Genomic DNA, 17041 nt, shown 5'->3' with positions numbered 1-17041 from the left:
CGGTTTTGATAGAGTGAATGTCTAAGGGTTCGCTCGACTCTAATGAGAGTCGGGTGCCCGTCATGCCCTATCAGGACTGGGGTGTGACACAATATATATTAATTGTATATTTATTATTTTCTCCGTTCATTTTTATCTGTCCGACTTTGCACATCCTTTAGAAATAATAATTGATATGACTATTTCATCATAATATTCATATTAATTGGTATTTAGTGTTAGATCTTAAAAAATAATTCGAATAATAAGTAATTAATGCTAAAGGTAAAATATAAAAAAAATATGTATTTCTCTTGATTAGCTAAAAAGTAAAAGTATATTTTTAGTATATTGGACTAGTGAAAGTGATACAGGAACATGTATGGACGACTCCAAATTGTTACGATTATAATTTTTTTTCAGCCTAAAGGGGGCTAGCTAAAATCATTTTTTTGTGTGGCCCTTCAAAGGAACTCGTCTTTAATTACCCCCCTCAAATTGGTTTTGGGGGTCTTTAATTTTTATTCTCCCTAGCGGAGGTTTGAATTTGGACTCAGTTAAAAGAAATAAAAATTTATAAAATAAAATTTTATAGTAAAGCTAGACCTATTCGAGCTAAAATTAAGCCTGAGACGGAGTTTTAAGGTAGAATTTTGCATTTCAGGTAGAGTAACTGTATCTTGCTTATCCAAACTTCTGCATTGTGAAATTCATTTTTTACTGAGCTGGAATTCAAATACACTAACTTCCCATATTAAGCGAGACCAATTTGAGGGACAAAAAAAAAAACACAGTGCTTTTGAAGGGCATTCCGCCCAAAAAAATGATTGTAAATTAAACTGGTCTCCTCGAGAGGCTAGACTAGACTTGTTGTATTTGTGTGGAATCAAAAGTGTAGCGTGAAGATGAAGCGTCGTTCATCGGAGACGAAGTTGTTGCAAGAACTCATCCTTTATGCTGCGAGCGCCGCTCTGAGCAGCCTGGTATTGTTTGTGGGGCTCCGACAACTTGACCCGAACCGACAGGCTTCCAAAAAGGCACTCGAGCACAAGAAGGAACTTGCTAAGCGCCTTGGTCGACCTCTCATTCAAACCAATCCCTATGAGGTTCCCCCCTTTTAATTTCCCCAATTTTTACCATCGAATTTCAGTTGCTTACCTTTTTTTTTTTTTGTTTGTAAATACTTACTTCGTCCGTCCAAAAAGATTATCTTGGAAAAATAAAGGAACATTTAAAATGCGTGATCCAAAATGAGCCTTATATATTTGTATGATTATAAATTATTTTTAAATATAAAAATCTTTTTGGAACGGAGGGAGTATTAAGTTAATGCTAAAAAACATAGCTAAACTATCACTTTTTTATGAGTTCATACCTCAACTATTCATTATTCCATGTACCATTTACCGGCTTAACCTATCACTTCCTTTATATTAAAACACATGGAGTGATAATTTAGGTAGGTTAATAGAACAATGGATAGTTGAGGTATGAAACTCGTGAAAAGGTGCTAGTTTATGAGTGTTTTTTACCATTAACTCATACTTATTTTTATAATTTTTGGTTATTGATCATTATGGTCTATTGCGTAATATTGTTGAGAACGAAACACGCATAATGGGCTGCTGAAATTGTAAAATGCAGATTCTAATTGCCAGTGGAATGCAATGGTGTAAGCTTGCATGCTCGACTTTAGTTAACATTTTGGTTTTATATTTTAGACCTCAGTTAATAGGTAGAGGGATAGCAGGTAGCCGAGTGTTGTTGTACTTTGTGTGGGAGAGGAAGGGGGCTAGCTTCATCACCTCTCCTCCTTGTTTAGTACTACTAATAGTTATTTCGTAGCCGTGTAGTTACTATTCTTCAACGTGCTATCTGTTACTTCATTTGCTTTGTATCTGGCTATTTGTTTTCATATTTTTCTTGCAACCCTACTTCGAAAACTTCTCTTTTGAGCCGAGGGTCTATGGGAAATAGCCTCTCTACCCCACAAAGGTAGGGGTAACGTCTGGGTACATCCTACCCTCTCCAAGCCCCACTTGTGGGCTTGCACTGAGTATGTTGTTTTATTTTAGACCTCGGTATATTTGAGTTTTTTCCGCTTTGTTTGCAAGAGGAGTTAATCTTGTTTTAATAAAGTGATTGTGTTCTTTTGGGGAAAAGTGGCTTGTCAAGGATGCATCTATTTATTTTGTTGTGAAATGGAAGTGAGCAATGCCATGACACTCGCTGGAGAAAGGTTATAAAAGTGGCACTAGTTCTTTCAATCATGGTAAAATATGCTTCTATTAAATTAGTATTAAGTTGAGTAGACAATCCTTTATTCATTGAACACTGTGTTGGTCAAGAAATAATCATGGCATTTTGTTTGTCAAACAGACAGGTTGTTTTTTGTATGGAGGATAGTGTTTCCAGTCATTTCAATTATTACGCTGACTTGTATTCAAAGACAATGTTTTCCCCAAAGAATTTTTTTGGTCAAAATGGGAAACGCTTTCCTCACCGATGGGAGGAAGTCACTTTTCTTTAGAAACATCTCAACTCTTACTCTTTATCACCTGTTTCCTTTCAAAAAATGCTTGTTTCGACCGACAATTAGACACTGTTTCAGATTTTACTAAAACACTATCCTTATCCTCTATCCTCAATCTTGTACGATTACCATATCTGTATACTCAACCAAACCCGGAAAAATGAATGTAGAAAATAATTTCATAAACCTTCTATCGAGAACATCTTCTCCTTATTTAGTAGTATATCTTTAGGATTCATGTAGTATCATACATTTTCTCCATTTCTTACTACGACTATCGCTTTATTTGCTTTGTGTATCTTGCTTTTTGCTGTCGTGATTTTCCTTTCATTACTGCTTGGATTTACTTCCTTTGAGCCGGGGGTCTATTGGAAACAACTTCTCTACCCCACAAAGGAAGGGGTAAGGACTGCGTACATCTTACCCTCCCCAGACCCCACTTGTGGGATTACATTACACTAGGCATGTTGTTGTTGTTGTTGTGTTGGGTTCAAATTTCTGTGCTTGTTGATTATGACCTCTTCCTGCTGGTTTATGAGAGTTTTTCCCCTTCAAATACTTTGGTTCACAAGATGTTATGATAACTAATTATAAACCACATGCTTTATTACTTTAGCATGCTATATTTCCTTTTTGGTGAGAATAATTAGTCAAAAGCAATCATTTTCGTATTGAATTTTTGTGCCCCTTTGTGCTTTTTCAACAGGATGTAATAGCCTGTGATGTAGTCAACCCTGATCATATTGATGTGGAATTTGGTTCTGTTGGTGGATTGGAATCTATTAAGCAAGCTCTATATGAATTGGTAATTCTTCCCTTGAGGAGGCCTGAACTCTTTTCTGGGAAGCTTCTGGGTCCTCAAAAAGGAGTGTTGCTCTATGGACCCCCTGGCACTGGAAAGACCATGCTTGCCAAAGCAATTGCTAAAGAGTCAGGTGCTGTGTTTATTAATGTGAGAACATCGAATTTGATGAGCAAATGGTTCGGTGATGCCCAAAAACTGGGTGAGTCAGATCTTGTCCTTACTTTTTTGAGATTCTTTCTCAGCAATATCTTTTGTTTGGTATGCTTTTTGATTATTCAAATTTTCTTAGACCTTGTTTTACTTGTGAATCTTGTCTCGGTTGTAATTCTGGTTCGACAAGAATTATTCCCCCCTGAATAAGATAACCAAGAGAATCTAGTGTTTTGCAACTTTATTAGTATATATTTATGGGGGATTAAAATTCATTGAAAATTCTGTTAGTTATTATTCTTTATGGAATTTTCTCATTCAAATAAAGTTTTCCAGGGGATAAACAAAAGCATGATTTCAAGTCTCTCTTGCTAAATTATGATTACATTGTTTCCATATTTATGTGCATAATATAGGAAGGACCTCGTGATCTGCATTGTCAGATGTTTCTCTCTTTCGGTTAATTTTTTTTCTTCTTTTGGCCGTAATATGGTGCTTTTGCTCATTCTGGTTTGTTCTTGTTTAGTAGGGTAAAAAGTAAGGCGTACACCCTTTTTCTCTATGTGATCTTTGCCTAAAATCTCAAACCGAGCTATCATTGGTACTTGGTAGTTCTTGAAATCAAGAATTCAAATTGAACATTTCTACTAGGATTCACTAACTTCAGTGTGGGCAGTTACAATTTGGTTCGAGCTGATTTGGCAGTTTAAAAGTATTTCGTTTCATTGTTACGCTTAACTGTGATCCACAAAGTAAACTGTCCAGTTCTTAACTAATCTCAAACAAGTTACTTGCCGCAAAATTCAAGAATCACCATGGAAAGTCCAAGCTTGCACAACATGAGGGATATGAAACACAATTATAATGATTGTTGTGATAAAAGAAAATTTTCAAGTGCATGCTCCATTTCTGAGTCTTTGGAATAGGATAAAGAATCATAGATTATCAAATTAGAAGTAAATAAGTGAAGGGGAGAAAGGGTTGAAACATCAAAAAAGAAAGTATCAGATTTCTTGTCCTACACTTCTTATAGGGACTGTTAGAATAGACACTGTAGGGTATTGTCCGTTCATCTTTGGGTTGGAAGAATTCTACCACAATGGTTGCAAGAAGCCAACGGCGAATTTCTATCTACCACTATGAAGTGCAATCATATTAGATCTCCCTTTTTTTTGGCTTAGTTAAATCTTGAGCCTCCACCGTCCTAGGCCTGATAAGAGTGCAATGCGTTATGTGTGGGTCAGACAACATCACACATTCGAACCTTACTACAGACAAAAGCCTGATATTTAAGTGGAGAAGAGTATAGAGGGATGGGCTTATTATCTACTGAGTTCTAGACCGTGCACCATTGCTCTTGAGAAATTTCTTGGTTATTTAAAAAAAAAAAAAAAAGAAAAAAAAAATCTTGAGCCTCCACCTTAGTTGGAAAGAGGGAGAGAGTGGGACAGCGTGAGGGTAGAGGGAGAGATGAAAATGAATTGTGGACTAGTGACTTCAATATTGAGACGTTTTGGGAAAGAGTGAGGAATGAAGGGAAAAGATAGTAGGAGAGGACAGTGACAAACATGATCTCATGATAATTCATGTGCTGTTCAAATTTTGCTCTTTGTAATATCATTTCATGAAAATAGGTGGACTTCCATGCCATGGCCAGCCCCATTATACTGAAGGCAAGGTGTAAAAGTATAAGGAGTTTTTTGTTTGACATGACGTTTATTCTAGTTCGAAAATGGTGGCTAACATAATTGAGTTTGATGTTTCTAGTGAGAAACCTTCATGTACTTATGCTATAGAGATAAATGCAAATATTAACCCCCCCCCCCCCCCCCCCCCCCCCCAACAACAACCCCCAAATCCCCACAAACCCACAAGGTGAGGTTGTACAAAGCGTTGAAGGAGTAAAAATCATATTATATTCTTAGATGTTCTTACTAGAATTCTTTTTGTAATTGCTTGTGTCACTGATTTGCATTAAGTGATGAAAAAAGTGGTTTGTGTAGGGTTCGCAATTCAACTTGATGTTAGACTTCTTCATTGATTTGTGCTTCTGAATTTCCTACAGTTGCTGCAGTGTTTAGTTTGGCACATAAACTTCAGCCAGCAATTATATTCATTGACGAAGTGGATAGCTTTTTGGGTCAGCGCAAGACTACTGACAATGAGGCGTTAACAAACATGAAGACTGAATTCATGGCTTTATGGGATGGTTTTACCACAGATCGTAGGTGCACTCCTTAATGAGATGATTTTTTTTATTAGTAGCTTTCATCACCGTCACATATGTTACAACATTTCCGCATGAAATTATGCAATTTGAGATGGTTGTCATTTATTAAGTTAAAATGTGATCTAGCCGAGGAAATTCTGTTGACTTTATTTACTGTGGTTATGCTTATGTAGAAAATGCACGGGTTATGGTACTTGCTGCTACTAATCGGCCATCTGAGCTTGATGAAGCAATTCTTCGACGTCTTCCTCAGGCCTTTGAGATTGGAATGCCTGACCCACGAGAGAGAGCTGAGATTTTGAAGGTGATCCTGAGGGACGAGAAGGTAGAAGATAACATTGACTATGACCGCATTGCTAGTCTGTGTGATGGAAACACTGGTTCTGATCTTCTTGAGCTATGTAAAAAAGCTGCCTACTTCCCTATCCGGGACTTGCTTAATGATGAGAAGAGTGGAAAGCGAACTGCGGAATAGTATTCCTTTTGGCTTTTCCTCAAATTTCTAATTTAAATTTGTACTCTCCTTCAGAAAAAGTTGCTAAGTGATAGTTAGTTTTAGGGACTATGACTTATCTGATGAATGCATATTTTAAGAAAGGATGATTAGGGAAAAATAAGGTGAAGAACAGCTTTTTTTTTTTCTCATAAAAAAAGAAAAAAAAAAAAAAAAAGATGAAGTACAGCTTTCTGTTCCTACAAGGAACAGCTAGTCCACTTGAACTGCTTCTACCTCCTCTGTAGCTTCAGCATGTCACCGCACTGCAGATTGAGAGGGGGAAGGGAACGTTTCAGATGTCCTCCTATACTGAACCATTATAATCTCTGTTTTACATGCTATCCTTTTGAATTTTATTGATATCAAATAGATTTAGGAACCTGATTCAACTCTGTGACAGGGCCTGGAAGGAAAAATATAAATAAAAAACAAGAGGACCAATCAAGAATCTTTTTTTTTTTTTTTTTTAACCCGCAAGGGTGGCTTAGTTGGTTGAGCATGGGGCTTTCATAATGGAGGTCTCAGGTTCGAAACCCCCTGCCTACGACAACAGGGGATTTGCCTTCTGGGTCGCGCACGGGGCTTGCCTATTGTGGGTTATCTCTCCCGTGTGGTTTGCGAGCTATTACACAGGAGCTGGGTTTACCCTGTGCGCACCCGAAGGGTAGCGGCTGCGGGTTCCCATGTCATCAAAAAAAAAAAAAAAGTTATGCATCTGCAACTGAGACACAGGGTGTCTGGTATGGAGGTTTTCGTTAAAATTTTTGGAAAACATTTTCTCTAGGAAAACAAGGTCCTTAATAGTGAGGAAAATGACTTCTTTAGTGGAAGTAGGGAAAACAAGTTCCACAAGTGATATTCCACATTGATTGTGTCCTCCCTACCCTCCAACACACCTCATCTTCATCCCCACCCCATCCCCACCACTCCACAGACTGAGGATAAATTTTTTGGCTTACGCACCAAACACAAGAAAATAAGTAAGAAGTTCACTTATTTTCCTGGAAAACATTTTCCTTCATACCGAACACACCCATAGTTATTGCTGCACGTGTTATTAATATACCTAAGCTGTTATGTTGACGATGCAAGGTTACTTAAAGATAGATGGACATTTGCAATCTAGGTTAGGCTGGGTTTAATTTCCTTATTTCTCTTTTAGCAGGAATCAAGGCCGCTATCAGAATCGGATTTGCAAAGGGTTTTAGCTACATCGAAAAAGACAAAGGTTGCTGCAAGTGAATACAGCAGATTAAGTCCAAGGCATGCAGATTCAGATTCTGACCCTGTCCAAGCTGCAATTAACGAGCTCTCTAAGCTTGTGGCTTCCCAGCTGAATCTCCAGTCAGATAGCCAGGATTCTTAATTGGCTATAGGGTTTCCTATAAATTAGTATCAGTCTGTTAAAATATTGAATTTTTTTTGGCTACAGTGGATGCCACAAAATTCCTCTTGACCCTGTAGTTCTGCCATCAACTTGGAAAGTATTGGAGAGTTTTGAAGCGGTGTTGGTTGATTTTCACAGCGTAGAGGTGAATCATGGTGTGCTAATCCCATGTACGGTAATTTTTTCATCCGGGGCGGTTCTAACTTATTTCACTTTATGTCGTATCTCCAGGAGAACAAAACTTTCATGTAATTTAAACTAGTGTCGACTTCAGTTGGGATATGTGTACAGTTAATCGACAGCTCTGGAGCTACCACTTATCCTTTGCCATAAGGTCCATAACTGCTTATTGCCTACTTAATCAAATGGCAGCAATTTATTTATCATACAGTATTTGTGGATGGTAGAGATAATCATTGTTGAATGCTTCGGGGGTGATGGGTAGTGACAACACTATCATTTTAGCAGGCTAAACCTTTTTTACATGGGTGATGTCTAAATTAATTTGTGCCCATCTCAATTATCTTATTAGGCATTGCTACCTTTTACTGGTGTTAGGTAATTTGGCTCATCAAATTGAGGAGATGTAAACTTCATTATAATTAGAGTACTAATGTAGTTCAAAAATAGTTTTATGATAGTGACTTATTTCATTATAAGGCTGAAATTTGACTAACCCCCGCTATTACGACAAAAATAAATCACTTCAATTTTTCGTCTTAATTGAAGTGTGAACACCAACTTTTGATATTATTCCACTTCATAACACAGGACTGTACCTCATAGAGTCTACATGTTCTTCTTTTTGACTTCATCTTGGCTTAAATTTCGGCAACTACTGTTGACTGTAGATGCGCGTGATAGATTGGAAGATGGGAAATTCGAAGAAGGGAAACTAATTAATGAGCAAAGTGCTGCTTAGGATACTTAGTTTAGACGGTAGGGGACCAAATTCTGGATGAATTAGTCTGGTATTTGTTGTAGTGGCAATCAATGTTCGATTCAAAATGTCAAAATAAGTGTCAGCATGGAGGAACTCCATGTTTTTCCTTCTGCCTTGTGATGTTCTTTTGCGTCAAAAATTTGAGGGTTGGCTGCTTCCGAACCCGGTGACCGTCATTTTCTGTTCAGGTACAAATGCAAATGATTTTAATAGCAGGCCAATACCCCAACATTTACAGGGCTGGAGCTAGACAGAACACTTTTAATACTACACACCAAACGAATCGATCCATATCGTACAGAACCACGATAACGAATCTTAATTAGTACTTGCAAGGATGTACATTCATATGTTTTATGTAATTTCCAGAATTATGTTACTATTTGTATCATCAGTAGAATCTAATCAATAATGTTTATGTTTGGATTCTACAAGTTTCAGTTCCTAGTTATTCGTTAAGTTCCAAGATGCTAACAGACTACTGAAAGTGAACTAGACATGCCATATGTGGCATATAACGAGAATATCTAGGCTTGGATGGTATCCAAAAAAACCAACCTACCTTTCACAGCCTCACAATCATTTTCGTGTCCTTGCTTTGCTCTATAGGGAAACACTGATGATAAAAAGATGACAGTGAATTCAAAATCCTACCACCTCAACGGTTCTTGGATTGTCGATAATGGTCTCCTGATATGTGGAAGATGGTCGCTAGAATCTCAGAATTTGTTGAGGGACCATGGTGTTGAATATGTTATATCTGATTTAATTCAAAAAGTGCTATGTAAAAAGAAGAAAAAAAAAAACCGCTATGTAGAAGAGCTACGAGGTCATAGGAGAGATATGCCCGCTGAGTATTTGGTACCGTTGGTCTTCGATACCTGTCGTGCACGTGCTCCCATAGAACACTTGCTTTGTTGGTCTGTGAAACCACAGAAGCAGGATCAAGCTTAACCACTACCTTTTTAAAATGACTACAAAATATATCAATTAAAGCATCTTGAGAATCCGAAACTGAGTACTTGAGAATAGCTGAAAGGATCCTTCTGTCTGTGCCTATGGTTAAGCTTCCATTAGGACTTCATTCTTGGAGGTGCAATTGATAATTATATTTGGGTGGTTAATCTTGTTAGGTTTTTGGGTTTTTCCTTCCTATGTGGAATTGGATTAATAAACCTAATCCAATTTGGACCAGGCCAATTTTGCCTAAAATTTCCTCTATATATAGGATCAATTTAGGTCTTATTTTGAGAACACAAGAGTGAATTCATAGCAGACATATAGAGAGAAAAACGTGAGAGAGAAAGCAGATTTTCGTCCAGAAATTTTCTGCTACAGCAGTCCACTTTAAATTGCGTTTCCTGATTCGTTAACCGTTGGATCGTGCTGAAATTTGAACTGGGGGTTCTCAACATCTGGTTCTTCGATTTCAACGGTGGAGATCGGATTTTGTAGTCTGTAGCTCCAGTTTTAGAGTACGAACAATAGCTCGTTTTTGGGGGGTAATTTCTCTCCTTTCTTCACTAGTTTTGGTGCTATCTTTTATGTATTGTTGCTCCGTGCTTGGCTTTGTTGTTGTAGCCATTTGGAGAACATTGTTGTAACTCTTGTTGTTTATAGTGGAGCTTTTGCGGGCCGGAGGTCCCGTGGATGTTTCCTCTTCACATTGAAGGGGTTTTACCACGTAAATTTGGTGTCTCTTCCATTCGATTTATTTTTGCTTGCTTTGCTATTTTATTGTTGGTATAGCTGCTGCCTGGATTTCCATTTGTGCTAGTGTTTATTGTCTTCTCTTGGTTCAAATAGTGTGGGAAGTTTCGACTTGGGTATTTCTTCCGCTGTTACCTTGTCGTGCAATTTGGTTATTGCTTGTTTCTTCCCAACAAAGTGGTATCAGAGCTTGTGGTTGTATTTGGTTGTGTTGATTGTCTATTTGAATGATGGAGGTAAATATGAGCAAGATGGTTTGTTTAAATGGCTGTAATTACCATATTTGGAAAAGCAAGATGAAAGATCTTTTATTTGTCAAGAAATTACATTTACTCGTGTTTGCTTCTAAGAAACCCGAGTCTATTAAAGATGAAGAGTGGGAATTTGAGCACTTACAGGTTTGTGGCTATATTAGGCAATGGGCTGAAGATAATGTTCGAAATCATATTGTGAATGAGACAAATGCTAAAAGCTTGTACGAAAAGCTCGAGACACTTTATGCTTCGAAGACTGGCAATAATAAGTTGTTCCTACTGAAACAATTGATGAATATTAGATACGAAGAGGGAAGCCCTATTTCTGATCATATCAATGATTTTCAGGGTGTCCTTGATCAGCTGTCTGGAATGGGTGTCAAGTTTGATGAAGAAATACAGGGACTTTGGCTTCTTGATACTCTGCTAGACTCTTGGGAAACTCTTCGAGTTTCTTTGACTAATTCTGCTCCCAATAATGGCGTAACTATGGAATATGCTAAGAGTGGTGTTTTGAATGAAGAGATGAGAAGAAGATCTCAAGCTTCGTTTTCTTCAACTTCACACTCCGATGTTTTGGTTACTGAAGACAGGGGGAGAAGTAAATTCAGATGTCAGAATGACAGAGGCAAAAGTAGAAGCAAGTCAAGATCCTCCAGGTACAAGACTCTTACATGTGAATATTGTCACTTGAAAGGGCACATCAAGAAACATTACTACAAGTTTAAGAGAGACCAGAAAAGGCAAAAGAAAGAAGGCGATAATGAAAATCGTGTTGTTATTGTTGCTGAAAATGATCTTCTTGTTGCTTGTGGTAAAAATGATATCAATCTTGTTTGTGATGAGTCTATCTGGTTTGTGGATTCAGGTGCCACTTCTCATGTCACGCCAAAGAAAGAATTATTTTCTTCTTATACTCCGGGTAATTTTGAAAATTTACGAATGGGAAATGATAGTGAGGTTGAGGTACTTGGTATTGGCACAGTATGCTTGAAAAGTAAGAACGATTCGAGGTTGGTTCTTAACAATGTCAAGCATGCTCCAGATGTTCGTTTGAATTTAATTTCTGTAGGAAAGCTTGATGATGAGGGTTATGATCAAACCGTTGGTGGTGGCTAGTGGAAGCTTCTTAAAGGTTCAATGATTATGGCTCGAGGTAACAAGATATCTGACTTGTACTTATTTCAGGGCTCCATTTGTAGTGACTCAGTAAATTTGGTGGAGAATGATACTTCATCAGAGTTATGGCATAGAAGGCTGAGTCATATGAGAGAGAAGGGGATTGATAATTTGGCTAAGAAGAATTTTCTTTCTGGAGTGAAACAAGAAAAGTTAAAGAGATGTGTTCTTTGCTTAGCCGGAAAACAGAAAAGAGTTTATTTTCACAGTCATTCACCTTCAAGAAAGCTAGATTTGCTAGAGTTGGTATATTCTGATTTGTGTGGTCCTTTTAAAGTAAGCTCTCATGGTGGTGCACTTTACTTTGTGACTTTTATTGATGATCATTCTCGCAAACTCTGGGTATTTCCTTTGAAGTCCAAGGATCAAGTACTTGATGTGTTCAAGACTTTCCAGGCCTTAGTTGAGAGACAGACATGGAAGAAACTCAAATGCATCCGCTCAGACAATGGGGGTGAATACATTGGTCCCTTGATAATTATTGTAGACAGCAGGGTATTCGGCATCAGAAAACTCCTCCAAAGACTCCTCAGTTAAATGGTCTAGCAGAGAGGATGGACAAAACTCTAGTTGAGAGGGTCAGATGTTTGCTTTCAGATGCTAAGTTGCCAGATTCATTTTGGGCAGAAGCACTTAATACTGCTGCTTATGTTATCAATTTATCTCCTACTGTTGCTTTGGATGGCGATGTCCCTGACAGAGTTTGGTTTGGTAAGAATGTCTCTTATGCTTATCTGAAAGTCTTCGGGTGCAAGGCCTTTGTGCATGTTCCTAAGGATGAGAGGTCAAAGCTGGAAGTTAAAACTAGGCAGTGTATCTTCATTGGTTATGGTCAAGACGAATTTGGCTATCGTTTCTATGATCCAGTTGAGAAGAAACTTGTTAGAAGCCGTGATGTTGTGTTCTTTGAAGACCAAACAATTGAAGATTTTGACAAAGCTGAGAAGGTTGATTCTCAGAGCAATGAGAGCTTAATTGATGTTGATCCAGTTCCTATGACTATTGCACCTGAAGAAAATCTTCAAAATAATGAAGATCAAGTTGATAATGAAGATAGTGATCATGTTCAGAATGACCAGCATGATGTTGTTCATGCTCCAGTGGAAGATGATGTGGTTGGCCAGCAACCAGTTGCTATTGACGTTCCAGAGAGTTCTCTCAGAAGATCTATTAGAGAGAAAACACTTTCATCTCGTTATTCTCCCAATGAGTTTGTACTCTTGACTGATGGGGGAGAACCTGAAAGTTTTGATGAGGCCATGGATAGTGAAGAAAAAGAAAGGTGGTTTGATGCTATGCAAAATGAGATTAAATTCTTGCATGATAATCATACATTTGATCTGGTTAAGCTTCCTAGAGATAGAAAAACTTTGAAAAACAGGTGGGTTTTTAGGGTGAAACATGAAGATGGTAACCCAGTTCCACGGTACAAGGCTAGATTGGTTGTCAAGGGCTTTAATCAGAAGAAGGGAGTTGTTTTTGATGAAATCGTTTCTCCATTTGTGAAGATGTCATCTATTCAAGTTGTCCTAGGCTTGGCTGCGAGTCTAAATTTAGAGTGTTGCTTGATCGCCAGGATGACGGTTTTCTCCACATAGTCGGGAGGGGGGAGAATTGTTAGGTTTTTGGGTTTTCCCTTCCTATGTGGAATTGGATTAATAAACCCAATCCAATTTGGACCAGACCAATTTTGCCCAAAATTTCCTCTATATATAGGATCAATTTAGGTCTTATTTTGAGAACACAAGAGTAAATTCATAGCAGCCATATAGAGAGAAAAACGTGAGAGAGAAAGCAGATTTTCGTCCAGAAATTTTCTGCTACAGCAGTCCACTTTAAATTGTGTTTCCTGATTCGTTACGAACAATAACTCGTTTTTGGGGGGTAATTTCTCTCCTTTCTTCACTAGTTTTGGTGCTATCTTTTATGTATTGTTGCTCCGTGCTTGGCTTTGTTGTTGTAGCCATTTGGAGAGCATTGTTGTAACTCTTGTTGTTTATAGTTGAGCTTTTGTGGGCCGAAGGTCTCGTGGATGTTTCCTCTTCACATTGAAGGGGTTTTACCACGTAAATTTGGTGTCTCTTCCATTCGATTTTTTTGCTTGCTTTGCTATTTTATTGTTGGTATAGCTGCTGCCTGGATTTCCATTTGTGCTAGTGTTTATTGTCTTCTCTTGATTCAAATAGTGTGGGAAGTTTCGATTTGGATATTTCTTCCGCTGTTACCTTGTCGTGCAATTTGGTTATTGCTTGTTTCTTCCCAACAAATCTGACCTTGGGATATAGAGATCTAGGCGTTAAGAGGTTCTGACAATTGAAAAAAATGGTGATGCCACCACCGGAATAGTGATTCTGTGATTAAAGTTGGGGAGTAAATTTTAACCATTTAGAACAGTTCAAAGGCAACTTAGACCCATTCCTCTCGTAACAAAAAGCCCACGTATTGGAAAGCTTCTTAGTCAAAAAGGACACCAACTATTAACGGAGGGCAACTCAACACCATTTGCAAAGTTGAAGGGAAAATTTGACCCTTTTTCCTTTAATTCTTAATAACGTGAAGAAGAACGCTTTTTCAAACAAATCGGGAAACTCCATTATTGAGATACCATGCTAGTTCTCCAATAATAATTTTTCGCAACAACATCTATTGTCGTAGCATGGACTTCACACATCGGCGTTGCCGAGACGCATACAACAAATTTAAAAAGTTGTTAGACAAAAGTGCTCTTCCTTGTAAGGGAGGTTTACACAAAATCAACTGTTTAATCTTAAGAGTCCCATAATATTAGATGGAAATAAACTGTATGACTAATTTATTTTGAAGCAACCACTCATCCATATTATTGTACTGAGAGGCTTAAACATGGCTTGGTGTTACATTAGGTGGAGTGGGTGCTGAAGTCACACGCTTGCCACGCTCTGACCGGCAGTTCTCGGCAAACTTGATGCTATTTTGGTGCATACCTTTCTGCTGCTCAGCCTCAGTGTACTCAGAGGAGAAGTAATGCTCTTCGGAACCCTTGACAGGGTCTTTTGTTGGAGGCAAGAACATACTTCCCCATTGTGGGAAATGAACCAATGCTACAGGAAGTGTACAGGCTATGATCATGAACCCCATGTAAGTTATTCCTGTTTCTGTTGAGTACTTTGCGCTTGAGAAAAATATGAGTTGTGTCAATCCAGAACCAAAATTGCCTCCAGCTCCTGTCATACCTGAGATTATACCTAATGATCGTCGTGAAACGAAGGGAATAATGCCAAATGTAGCTCCCTCTGCTGCTTGAGCGGCTAAGGAGAATATGATCATCCAAAAAATAGCCAAGGGAAGTGTGTTAGCTCTTCCGAGGAGGATACAAAAAACTCCACCAAGTGTTTGTAAGATCCATAGGTTCCATAGCCTGCCCCTCATTCCAAAGAGTTTGGCTGAAAAGTCTGAGCACCATCCTCCGAGGGGTCGAGATAAGAGGTTAGCCATACCAAATACAGCAGCTACGATTCCAGCCAGCTGAAGCTTCAAATCAAATCTACACAAATTTTTAAACAAAGAATATTTCTTTTTATTAGGCCATGAAAATTTAGTACTCTTTGTAACGGAAAGCTTAATTATGGATGCAAATCAGACCTATCAAAGAAGTACTCAGCTATCACATTATCTGTAGTCAATTCAACTCCCATGGAGTATCCATAGAGCAGGACAAATATCCATGTCCTGTAATTTGTTACAGCATACCACAATATCTATGAAAAGATAGAGACAGAATAGTTAGCGAAACGTTCTTTCATTTAAAATGTTGTTGAAGACATAATTAAGTGAAATAAAGGAGTACTCTGTTTAACTTTTCGATGAGATAGGTCACACAAAATTTTGTTTGGAAATGAACTGACCTTGGAGAATTTATCATTAGAAGCACCACCTTGCTTCTGTAGGGAAGCACGATTACCATCAGGCAAGTCTTGTCCAAGAGTTAAGACCAAGATTCCCATGATGACATGACACCATCCAGGAATGAAGAATGCAATTCTCCAAGCAGTAAAGGGAGTAGCCCCTGCTCTTTGAATTAAATCATAGAGGAGAGGCATAATTAGTTGAGTAGCTCCACCACCCATGTTCCCCCATCCAGCTGCTGTTCCATTAACAAGCCCAATAATCTGGCTGTTAAACATGGTACTCATCCAATATTGACAAGAAACAAATGTCGCGAGTGAGAACCCAATCATGAACCTAACAGCAACATAACCACCAGCTGAAGATACAAATGACATGCAAAACACAGGTGGTGCTGTCAACATTATGAGAAACGCACATCCATATCTAGGACCCAACATGTCACATACTGCACCCATTGCAAGCCTGGATAGAATACTTCCAGAAACAGATGCAACTCCAGCATTACCAACATCCACTTTGGTCAAGTTAAGATTGTCCCTAATAATTGGAACTAAAGGCGCAGCAGCAAATGTTGAAACAAAACAAGTGAAGAAAGAAAACCACGAGAGCTGAAAGGTTAGACCGTGTGGCTTGGAAAATGAATAGAACTTGAAATTCATGGCCTTGTGTTCAGTATCTACTCGCACTTTAAAATGTGCAGTGGTATCAGTTTGCGCCATTGGAGATGCCACAGAGAAAGCAAGAACCGGCTCTCTACCGGTGACTCCATGCATAGAAGTCCCAGGTGATCCCTCAACATCAGCCATTTTTCTTCTTTTGACTTTTTTTTTTTTGATTGAAATGCTACTAGAAAAGAAACTAAGCCTCAGTTTGATTAATTTGAAGTTGATGTTTTAACTGGTGCCACTTTATGTGATTATATAGGCATTAAGGCGTTGAAAATTTACAAGCTAAGTAACCCAATGGAGATTCCGAATGGTCCCAATCTGTTTAAGGAATTAATTAATCCACTTCGCCGCATCTAACTAATACCGGTAACCTTTATCGCATCCAAAGGATCCTTACATATTTTATGTCCATATATATTAACTTGCCAACAGACTTGGATAACCCTTGGTTTTTTAAGTAATTAGCATGATATATATACTCCTAGTCAAATAGTTGTTGTTGGTTAAATATATTTCTGAACCAGCTAGACGATCCCAGCTGAAAGCTACATACTCCTTCCATTTCATTTTTTATGGTCATATCTCCTCCAATCCATTTTAGTTGTCGTGCTTACTAAAAAATAAGTGGTAAAAAATAGTTGTCGTTTTGAGAATCAAGATACAATTAATTATTAGATTTCACCTTTGTTCTTACGCAATAAATGTGGAGAGAGGTTAAAATGAAAAAGACTGTAGAATTAAATTGAGATCATAGGAATGAATAAGAATAATTTTGTCAAATTACCCTTTTAGTTAATGTTCATGTAAAGGACGTATAAA

General features: G+C 38.1%; 2 protein-coding genes across 2 annotated transcripts; one reads left to right on the top strand and one right to left on the bottom strand.

The window, feature by feature from the left end:
- The first annotated feature begins 727 nt into the window (after nucleotides 1-727).
- LOC132632131 (uncharacterized) lies at nucleotides 728-7966 on the top strand. Its single transcript, XM_060347969.1, has 5 exons — nucleotides 728-1085; nucleotides 3219-3516; nucleotides 5533-5691; nucleotides 5871-6163; nucleotides 7356-7966. Exons 1-5 carry the CDS (start codon nucleotides 885-887, stop codon nucleotides 7557-7559), a joined length of 1155 nt encoding a protein of 384 aa, XP_060203952.1. The 5' UTR covers nucleotides 728-884; the 3' UTR covers nucleotides 7560-7966.
- A 6446-nt stretch (nucleotides 7967-14412) lies between these two features.
- Nucleotides 14413-16369, bottom strand: LOC132634077 (high affinity nitrate transporter 2.4-like). Its single transcript, XM_060350387.1, has 3 exons — nucleotides 15551-16369; nucleotides 15288-15403; nucleotides 14413-15189 (listed from the first exon to the last, which is right to left on the bottom strand). The coding sequence occupies exons 1-3, from the start codon at nucleotides 16358-16360 to the stop codon at nucleotides 14523-14525; spliced, it is 1593 nt and encodes a 530-aa protein (XP_060206370.1). The 5' UTR covers nucleotides 16361-16369; the 3' UTR covers nucleotides 14413-14522.
- Between the last annotated feature and the right edge of the window lie 672 nt (nucleotides 16370-17041).

The sequence above is a fragment of the Lycium barbarum genome, chromosome 3 (assembly GCF_019175385.1).
Source record: "Lycium barbarum isolate Lr01 chromosome 3, ASM1917538v2, whole genome shotgun sequence".
Lineage (NCBI taxonomy): Eukaryota > Viridiplantae > Streptophyta > Magnoliopsida > Solanales > Solanaceae > Lycium > Lycium barbarum.
Note: the sequence above shows the minus strand (reverse complement) of the source record. Positions and strands in the feature narration are given on the sequence as shown.

Excerpts from the sequence above, each read along its gene's own strand:
- LOC132632131 (XM_060347969.1), top strand. The coding sequence starts at position 885 with ATGAAGCGTCGTTCATCGGAGACGAAGTTGTTGCAAGAACTCATCCTT. Across the intron at positions 1,086-3,218 it reads TTCAAACCAATCCCTATGAG|GATGTAATAGCCTGTGATGT; the intron begins GTTCCCCCCTTT and ends CTTTTTCAACAG. Across the intron at positions 5,692-5,870 it reads GGATGGTTTTACCACAGATC|AAAATGCACGGGTTATGGTA; the intron begins GTAGGTGCACTC and ends ATGCTTATGTAG.
- LOC132634077 (XM_060350387.1), bottom strand. The coding sequence starts at position 16,360 with ATGGCTGATGTTGAGGGATCACCTGGGACTTCTATGCATGGAGTCACC. Across the intron at positions 15,404-15,550 it reads CTAATGATAAATTCTCCAAG|ATATTGTGGTATGCTGTAAC; the intron begins GTCAGTTCATTT and ends ATCTTTTCATAG. Across the intron at positions 15,190-15,287 it reads GCTGAGTACTTCTTTGATAG|ATTTGATTTGAAGCTTCAGC; the intron begins GTCTGATTTGCA and ends AAATTTGTGTAG.